Raw genomic sequence first — 10,681 nt, forward strand, 5'->3', positions numbered from 1 at the left:
CTTGCCTCCTGCCATCTGATTATCTCTAGTGCTTGATGTCCTCACTATATCTGATTGGAACCTGTCCTTCCTATAATCCCAGTTGATTCAGGACTTCTCAGAGTCCAGATTTCTCTGTGATTCTTGATTGTGGGCTCCTGTAAACCTGAGATTCTGGGTGTGTCTGAGATCTTGACAGTCAAGCTCCTCTGAGACACTCAAACACTAGTGTGATCCAACTCCTGTTATTCTGGGATCCTGTTGTCCTAAGATCCTGGGCGTGTTACAGTGTGTGGAAGTGGTGTCTCCTTTGAGGACCGTGGAGTTGTCTGGTCTGTTTGAAACCAAGTTAAACCTGAACTGATTAAAAGGATCCTGAGCCTCTGGTCAGGAAAGGCTCTGGTGTGTTCCTGCTGTCACAGGCCCGACACTATTGGATTGGAGCAGATGTTGTGTTCCACTCACCAGTGATCCTAAGATCGCGTGGGCAGTCCTCTAGGGACGGTGGTGGTGTCCGCCCACTCTGTGCCCTAGGTGACCCAGTGCTGGCACAGACTGAAAGGGATTTGTTGGCCTCAAACTCTTGATCTTTCTGCATCAGTCTCCTAGATGCTGAGGATAATCTATGCCCAACTAGAAATAACCTAGTAACTCTTAAGCTAAGTGACCATAGTCATAGTGAGCTTTATTGCCCAGGTTCTTCAATTTGTGTAGTGTTGTATATCTTTGGGGGGGGGATAATATTTTTTTTATTAGATATTTTCTTTATTTACATTTCAAATGCTATCCCAAAAGTTCCCTATACCCTCCCCCCGCCCCTGCTCCNCTACCCACCCACTCCCACTTTTTGGCCCTGGTATTACACAAATATTTTAAATAATCATAATTTGCTAAAATATGCAAATAAGGAAGTAATTAAATTTGCTTATTGCTTTCTGTGTGGCTCGTTTTGAACCCAGGGCTTGACACAGGTCAGACTAGCTCTGTCCTACACGGAACACCCCAAGTACCATTTGAAATGTGTTATTTATTCCATAAAGATAATAGATTTTTTTGCTTTAATACAGACTCTTAATTAGGAAAATCCATTTCTAAAACATAATAGGCTAATAATCATATCATGTGCTTATTGTTATAATGTTTAAGGAACATTATTTTATCACTTATATTATAATTTTAAAATATTAAAGAAACAATAAAGATTATTCATCTTCACAGGCTCTAGTGAAGCTGAGAATTTGAGATAGCATAATTGTTTGATACCAGATATACAGGGAAAGTCTGAAAAATCAATTTGCAACTGGAAGAAGGCAGAGAAGTAACTCAGAGTTATTAATCATAGTAACCGGATGAAAAATCTACCTCCTAATTTTGGGGAATTGTATTTGTTTATACACAATGAAATGACTAATGTTTGTTTCTATTGAGTGACAGTCATCCTATGAAGACAAAAACTTACTATAATCTTCCATCTATGATCAAAGATACATACCACTGTGCCTGGCTTAGAGTTTTAAAGCATTTTTCCATATTATTAAAAAAAATATTGTATTAACTGTTGTGCTTCACACTTGCTTGGACAGTTCTAGAAGGAAGATCTTTGAAAGCAAAACAATAGGTACAAATAAATGTAAAGTTCTATGAAAATTAAGTTCAATCATCAATTTTCTTGTGAATGATTCTACCAATATTTACAGGTTGTTTTTTAAAACTGTGCTTCTACTAACCTCAGGGATGTGTTCTATACACATATTACAAAAATTATTGTTATTGCTGATTTATATCAGACTGGTAATGCTTGCATAATTCTACATTTTAAGCTACAGAACAAAAATATTCACAAAAGTCACTGTCATATAACTACATCATATAAAAACAATGTCGTACGCACCAATACAACCACCTTCATTTTCTGTTTCTCCAGGGCCACATGTATGTAACTTCGCATCAGAAATAGCTGTAAAAGGTTAAAGTTTGTATTTTAATTTAAATGACCAGAAATGTGAAAAATCACATGTATCTAAGAACAGGTCTTAAGAAAGTACATTTTAACATGAGCTTAAGGCTTAGTTCTCTCTGGGATTTTTTTTTAATAAGAAATTTTTACCTTTAAGGATACAAGCAAAGATAATTGATGGACCAGGACTATATTTTGAAGTATTTATAGCTTTCATACATTCTTTGGGGTCTTCACTATTAAGCATCAGAACACACTGATAATTACAAATGTTTGGGATGCAGGAGTGCAAAGTGATACTGTCACTTTGAAGGACAATTTGGCATTTTTGTTTGATACTAAAGACATTCTTACCATAATGCTACCACTTTTCTTCTGAATAAAAGTTATATTCATAATTGTTCATTTTATAGGGATTTTATACAGATAGTAATTTTGGTCTCTTGGCCTAGAGATTTTTGTGACTGGGTCATAATATTTTCATTTTCAATATAGGGTTTCACTTATTAGTCCAGGCTGGCTAGGAACTTGCTATGCAACCCAAATTGACCTCAAATTAATAACAGCTTCTTGAGTACTAAATTTTCACCTTAAAGCTTCCAAAGCTTTTTGGAATAATATCTTCCTCTTGTGTGTCTGTCTTGGTTGTTTTGAGTACCACTGGCTTTGCAGAGGTTTAGCTCTAGACTCTCAGGACTAGAGACTTCACTTCATTTATCCACAAGATTTTACATAAATTTGTTACTGTTTCCACTTAATATGTTTGGAATATTCCCACTCAAAATGGTCTGGTTCCTGGTTGGTCCTTTTGAAATAGTAGTGAACTAGAAACAAACATTCTTGAATAAAAATGGAACCATTGCTTTTAAGTGATTGTGGCTGGGTGCATATTTTAAGAGTCTTAAAATATGAACTTAGTTTACTTAGGATGTCAAAGTAATAATAGAATTGTTCCTAATTATACCTTTGTTCTTCTCACATTATCTGTGAAATCTTTTTTCCCCAGGGTATTTTACCTTCACTTTTACTTCCCTTTTTTTTTTTCTTATTGAAGGTGTATTTTTCGCGCCCAATATATCCTGACTATAATTTCCCCTTTCTCTGGTTCTCCCAGTTCCACCCCACCTTGTCTCCCCTCCAGATCCACTCCCTTTCTGTCTCTTATTAGAAAGGGACAGCCTTCTAAGAGCTAACTACCACACATTACAAAATAAAATATGGTAAAATAAAACAAAAAATTGGAGACAGCAACCTAACAGGAGAAAAAGAGTCCCTAGAGCAGAAGCCAGAGTCAGAGAGCCACTGACTCCCAGTTAGGAGTCTCATAAAAACGCCCAGCTGAACACAATAGTACATCTACAGAGGACCTAGTGTAGACCCATGTAGACCCCGTGTTTGATGCTTCACTCTCTGTGAGCTCATATGTGCCCTGTTTCAGTTGTAAGCCGAATATTCTTTCTCTCTCCCACTCTCTCCTTCTCCTCGAGCCCCTTTCTATTTGTGTGCTCCCAGAGAATGACCTTGTCAGCATGCTAAGAACTCAGTCTACCACTGGCTCTACATAGCTGGTCCCAGCGTGATCTTTTCTAAGCCGTAGTTATGGGTAGAGATTTATAGCTTTCATTGAACTACTCAACAAACTGTATTTTGATTGATTAAATTGTCTGTTGTTTATGTGAACTACAGTTATCAGTTACTGACTTCTGTTCATTTCTTCACCCTATTGTTCTGATTCTCATTTATATTTCGTATAGTCTCTAAATTGGTAAATTGAGGTACCTAATTTGGAAAATTTTAATTTATAAAATAAATGTTCAATCAACATTAATTTTAATTAGCTTCTTTTTTTAAAAAAAAAATCTGGTTTTCTTGATTTGGACTCAGGATGATGTACATCTTGGTAAATATTGTAGATCCACTTACAAAGAATGTTTATTCTGCTTCCCTTGTGTGGAGTTGCCCTGAAAGTCATTTATACTGGATTGGTTGATAGAGTTGCTCTAGTTCTCTTTGCTTCTGCTGGCTTCACTTTATTACTCAGAGTGGTTGGTGATGTACAGTCTAATTGGAGGCTTGTCTATTTCTCCTTGAATATAATAAGATCAACCAGTTTTGCATCTCACAGTGTGCATCTGGTTCTGATTCAGTCCCTTGAATTGCTATATCCTGTTATTGAACTGGTATTTTATCATAAGGAAAAATAACTTGTTTTTCTTGTCTTAATAGTCTTTACCCTCTACTTTCTCCAATCATATTCTTGCCACTCTCAACTTTTTAATTGGTGTTACATAGTTAGAAATGCTATCCTGTGTCCCCTGGAACTCATTATATTTTTTTATATGTCATGTGTGTTTTTCCAAAGTGTTTTGCCAGTAGCTATAGCACTCCTTTCAACCTAAACTCACAAAAGTGTAAAGAGCTTCCTGAAGGTGTCACAATTGCTGTCCCCTAGAAGCCTCCCTGTGCTCTCCCTTGTTCATGGACACCCAACATTTCTGCACTGCTTCCACTCTAAGCACATCCGCTGAGGGTCTGCTGCCTGCTGTTGCTATGAGCTGATCCTGACCCACTTGCACCCTCCAGCTCTCAGTGTCAATGCCACCTGATCTGAAGAGGCTTTCTCTGTGGGCTCCAGATTGTGAACTGCACCCTTGCTTGCCTGCAGCATACTCTCACATAGCAACTTTTAACCTTTCCGTTAATACGATTAGTGCAATTAGTAAACGCACAAATGCCCTGTGCAATAATGAAAGACTTCAAACTTATTTCATCCTCTAACCTATACTAAAGACAGGCTTTATTGATTAGAATATTTCTCCAACAATATAAACAGATGAGGTAATGTATACATATTTTGTCTGAGAATTGCATCTAAACTCAATACCCCTTTGACTTTGCTATTAGTATACGCTATTTTTACCCATTCCCTGTAAGCCCACTCATGCTTCACTATGGAACAAATGCAGCAGTCTACGGGAAGCGTTCTTTCTTTCTTTCTCCTTTAGCATACATTCCTCCGATTGCATTATCAGTCTACTTGAAAAACTCCCTAAGACTTTATACAATGGATCTGATTCAACCTAAGTTCTTAAATGAACTGAAGATCCCACAGCTGTTACCACTGATTCTCTGAACTCATCTTCCAGTACATCTCCTTACTCTGTCCCCATCATATTTTTTCATGTCTGTCTAGTTCTCCTCATCCAGATATCAATTCAGACTTTCTAGCTATTCAGAGATTTCCAGAACTAATTTTTAAAGATACCATCCTTGGGCTACTCTATGCCTCTTGTAATACCTGACTCTCTTTTTATTAATAAGGCATTCATGTCAAAACAATTTGTTTTGATTTTTATAAATATTTTAGCTTAAAACAATTTTAGATTCACGCACACTCACAAATATAACACAAAACATCCCCACCATATACACCTTTGAGCCATTTTCTAAAAATGTTGGCATATTAGAAGGCCAGGATGTATTTGTCAAAATTAGGAAGCTGACCTTCCTACATCAAGACTACATTAGACGAAGAAGAAATACAATTTCTCCCACTTGGTGTCCTCTTCTGTCCCAATATCCATTCCAGGAAATCACAGTGTATCACTTAGGAAGTTTTTCTTCTGGCTACGGGTCAGTTTCTCATTCTTTTCTGGGGTTTTCTGGCTTTGTTTCTTCTGAAACGTATTACTCTCATCTGTTCTCTAGAAGAATTCTTAATCTGTGTTAATACAAATTATTTTCGTTATTAAACTAAGAAACTGGCCTCAGAAGAAAAGTAACGCCTCCAGTTCCTTACTGCAAGTTTGCAGATGTTCATTTTGTCTTCCAGTTCCATCCTCCCTGTTAGGTTCTCTTTTTCAAACACTATTATTTGCAAGGTGGCTGTGTCATCCATACCACAATCAAAATAAAGGGACACAGAAGCTACAAACATGATTGGATATTGTTTTGCTTGTTTTCCCTAGTTTGACAGTTTTTGTTGTACTGGAGGCTAAAGCTATGTAGATGCTAGACAACCACTCCAACATGCAAGTATATAACAAATACAATCACAAACTGTTCTTTAGGGAATGCATGGATATTTTATACTCTTCTTTGTGAGCTATATCTGGCTTATTTATGCCTTGTTGGAGGTATTCTTCTATGGGAAAGATCATACTTATCTTATTTCTTATAGCAACCACCACCAGAGCCTAAAGTAATACTTGACTCTATAAACACTCAGTAAATTGCTAATGAAAAGCAAGATTTGCTTGCTATCTATCACCTCTTAATTAGAAATGTAAAGGGCAAAAAGACACCAAGTTTCTTAAGCAGTTCAGGCGCTATGTGCAGTAAGTTTGCTTTGATATCTTTACAGCAACATTGGTTTGTTTTGGGGTTGTTTTTTTTTTGAGCATTTTAAGAGATGAATAAATATTCTAAACAAACCTGGCCAATTTGAGCCAGAAAGTTGTCTTTAATTTATCAATAAAGATAGACCAAGTCTCCTGTTCACATAAGCTCATGACAGCCTATTCAAAATAGAAACGAACATCTCTAGAGTTAGCATCTCACAGAGTTATAGACATTCCCTACCTTCAGCACAGTAGCCCATACATCCCTGAGTGGGTTGCAGTAAGTACACGAAAAAATCCCCACAGTTTCTTACAGACACAGGGATTTGAAAGAGGCAGCAGTCTTTTTCAGTGCTAAACAAAAACTGCCAAGTGGCACAAGCTGTCAGGTTCTTCATCTCGCCAGGAAGAGGCAGGGCTTCTGAATCACTCAGTGACAGCCAGATGGGGGCCTGAGTTCCACAGCGGTTCATCTTTTATGTCAGAGAAAAGAAAAGTTGAATAGCCATTTAATTTCACAAAAATAGGAAAACCTTTACATTTTTTTTCTGAATAATCTTCAAAATAGCAAATTATCAATTAGTTTACAAATAAAATAATTTGGGGCTCGAGTTGTGGCTCAGCAGTTAAGAGCACTTGCTGGTCTCCTACAATACCGGGATTTGGATCCCAGCATCCTAATAGTGGTTCATAACCATTCAAAACTCCATATCCAGGAATCCAACACCCTCTTCTGACTTCTGTGGAACCAGACATGCATGTGGTATAAATGCATACAAGCAGGCAAAACATTTGTCTACCTATGTGTCTACTTCATAAGAAAGCAAATTTAAAGAACATTAAATTAATATAATATTAATACTAATATAACCTGTTCAATGAAAATATCTTTATTTTATATTTGTATTATAAGTGAGAAATTCAACTTCAGATAATTTGTTATATCAGTCAACATATCAGGAAATAAAGCAAATTAAACTCAAAGTGTATTAATATGTAGCACAGATGCCAGCTAATCATGATAATATTTTTCACAATTGTTGGAGATAACATATATTTGATATTAATTCAGAGTCAAGATGAAACAAAAACCACAAGAGAAGAAAGGTGTTATTTATAATCTGATAAAGAAAAATCATTTAGCAACTTGGAAAAATGGAGTTAAAGCATGTTTGAAGCCTGCTGTCAACATTCTTTCCAGGTAGAAAAATGTAACCCAATGGCCAATTAAACTGTAAAAAAGAAAGAAAGAAAGAAAGAAAGAAAGAAAGAAAGAAAGAAAGAAAGAAAGAAAGAAAGAAAGAAAGAAAGAAAGACAAAATTTTGAGAACAGTTAAAAGACTCATGACTTTGGTCAAGGTCATCTTTCTCTGGTACTGAGCAGACAGCAGTACATGCTTAAAGAGCTCAGCTAAAGTGTAAATGTAAATGCAGCATCTAGGCAGGAATAACCAATAACCGGGTTACAGTCATTAATCAAGTTATATCCACATTTAATAGCAAAAGAAAATTATAAGGAAAAGTTGATAGATGTGATTAACTAATAATCATAAAATATAGACTAAATAAGAATTAAGTGAAGAGACTATTTGAAGTAGTTATTTTTAGTATGCTGTTATTTATTGTTACATTATTTTAAATATTTTATTTTATTCAAATCATGTTATTGATTTACAAACACTAAAACCAAAATTTCATAAGACTCAAAAGAAATACAAACATCTAATGGATGAATATGCAGTATCAAGAGATGCATTTTTATATTTTTCTATGAGAATTAAAAATTATCATTATGTTTTAAATAATGAGTATATATTCCAACACTGTAAAAGATATGTTTTCATTAATTTTACTCATAAAAATTTTATTAATTATACTACAATTATGATTATACACGTCATTTCTAAAAGGAACACAGGGCCCCCAATGGAGGAGCTAGAGAAAGTACCCAAGGAGCTGAAGAGGTCTGCAACCCTATAGGTGGAACAAAAATATGAACTAACCAGTACCCCCAGAGCTCATGTTTCTAGCTGCATATGTAGCAGAAGATGGCCTAATCGCCCATCTTTGGGAAGAGAGGCCCCTTGGTCTTGCAAACTTTATATGCCCTAGTACAGGGGAAGGTCAGGGCCAAGAAGTAGAAGTGGGTAGGTAGGGAAGCAGGGCAGGGAGAAGGTATAGGGTATTTTTGGGATAGCATTTGAAGTGTAAATAAAGAAAATATCTAATTAAAAAATTAAAAAAGAAGAAAATTAGAAAGTGAAGATTTGGACTGAGATTTCATTTTCAGCACAATCAAAAATCATTAAATTTCTATGTAAAAATAAAAAAATAATTTTTAACATAGGAACATGCTAATTACGTAATTGTCTACAAAACCATGTTGTAAAAATCAAATAAGAGGAAACAGAGGGTGCATGTTAATGATTGCCCCAACTGAGATGGATTATGAAAAAGATCACTGTTGTATTGCCGGTTCTTTCTTTGCTGTTTCCTATGATTAATATATATTACTTTAAACCCAACAAACAAAAACTTATTTCAATGGGTTTGTATATCCTATGGAAAAAGAAAAAATTATTGATTGTCCAGTTAACTGTTAAGACCATGTGAATAGTGGACAGTTAGTTATTCACCACAAACAACATGAGGTCATGTGACCATGTGCTGAATTTCAAGAACAAACAAGGGAAGCCATTTCATCTTGTGATTTCCCCCTAATTTTTCTCAAGCTTTTACTTTTAAATTCTGGTGGGTTTTTTCCTTCAAATAAAATGTTACAAAAGTGGTTTTTTAAAAAAGCAGATAAACAAAAAAGTATAAAATAATTCAGCCATTATGACAGTGTTAATATTAAATATTGTCAAAATTAAATACTTTTTCTGAGTTTTTGTTTTGTTTTGTTATTCTTACATGTTGAGAAAGGAAAAACCTGCATCTAAATGACCCTCAAAATATGAACGAAAATAAGATAAACAAGTGATCTGATAAGACACAGTTTTATATAGTATAATTGTCTTTATCAGTAGCTCTGTGTCTTCTAGGTTAAAAAGTAAGAATAGCACAATACAAAATGGTGCGGTGCCAAGTCATTAGTGATGATTATCAATTTGGACATTTTCTTGAATAGTACAGTCCTGTCACAAAGCTTCATATTCTAACCAAAAGACACGTGTGTCTGGCCAGTCCTTGGAAACCATCCACTGAGCTATGTGGTGTGACAGCATTGCATGTTATTCTGCAACTAATGTAATGACTTTAGTTACATGATTCAAACTCTGTCTGCACCCACATTTTTATAATGAGGGTCATTGACTACCACAAAGTCTCACTGTGAAATCAAGTGAGGCTATATATCTACAATACCTGCAGTGCAAGTAACATATAAGTTGCAAAATAAATACCATGTTCAAATACTTTGCTGCCATTTTGACACCACAAACAGAGGTTCTGAAATAATGTTTTTTACAATATTTAAACTTAGTCTTATTCCTTAGATCATGTGGACAAGATTATAGTGGCAATAACAGGGAAAGTTTGAAATACCAACTAGTAACATGGGTCAAGGAGATGTCAATATCATGTCATTATGATCAGCTGAATTACTGGTGACTTCTCACTTGAAAATTATGATTCAGACAACTAGAGTTCTCAATCAAATTCATAGTAGCAGAGGAACACTCACAAAATAGTGTTTTTGCATTTCTTTTTATTATGCTTATTCTTTGAGGCAATTTGGAAAACAAATGATCTTCTCAAAGATCTTTGTGTGAACAAAACTATTTTGGCTAACTATTTAGGCAAGACTCTACCAGGATGAAAAGCATCAAATACTGTTTGGAAGAAGAAAGTTCAGGGAAAAGTTAAATTCAGAAAACTACATTTGGTTTGACTTTATGCATACAAGATCTTAAACATGGTTAGAGATGTAGCTCAGTATTAGTGTGTTTGCCTAGTGTGTGTGATATCCTGGGTTCAATTGCCAGAACAGCAAAATGAAAAAAAATAGAAATAGTCCTAAATGTGACATCCCTGAAAGGCCCATGCCTGTCTGTTTACAAGTATAGCAAAAACAAGACATGTAGGCTGTACACATAGTGGGTTTGAAGAACAGGAACTATGTGCTGGGATCATAGGCCTCCAGGTTACTGATTTATAGCAGGTGTACTGTCTGTAGAGTAGAACCAGGAAATATTTGACTGCTAGGAAGATAACTAAGTTAATAAGGTAATTGACAGACAAACAAGATGACCTGAATTTGAGCCTCAATATCCACCATAAAAAAAAAAAAAAAAAAAAAAAAAAAAAAAGCATGGCACATGTCTATAAACCCCAGCACTGGAGAGGTAGAGACAGAATGACTCCTGGGGCTTTCTGAACAGATAATCTGGCCTCACTGAGGAGG

The 10,681-nt window shown here is 35.5% G+C and overlaps 1 protein-coding gene across 1 annotated transcript in view; it reads right to left on the reverse strand.

Annotated features, from left to right (window-relative positions):
* Vwde (von Willebrand factor D and EGF domains) overlaps positions 1 to 10,681 on the reverse strand; it is a 65,289-nt gene that overhangs the window by 48,882 nt on the left and 5,726 nt on the right. Inside the window, exons 3-4 of the mRNA XM_029535438.1 lie at positions 6,518 to 6,749; positions 1,871 to 1,936 (exon numbers count right to left, since the gene is read on the reverse strand). Coding sequence (XP_029391298.1) covers positions 1,871 to 1,936; positions 6,518 to 6,749 — 298 coding nt within the window. The remainder of the gene's footprint in view (positions 1 to 1,870; positions 1,937 to 6,517; positions 6,750 to 10,681) is intronic.

The sequence above is a fragment of the Mus pahari genome, chromosome 2 (assembly GCF_900095145.1).
Source record: "Mus pahari chromosome 2, PAHARI_EIJ_v1.1, whole genome shotgun sequence".
Taxonomy (NCBI): Eukaryota; Metazoa; Chordata; class Mammalia; order Rodentia; family Muridae; genus Mus; species Mus pahari.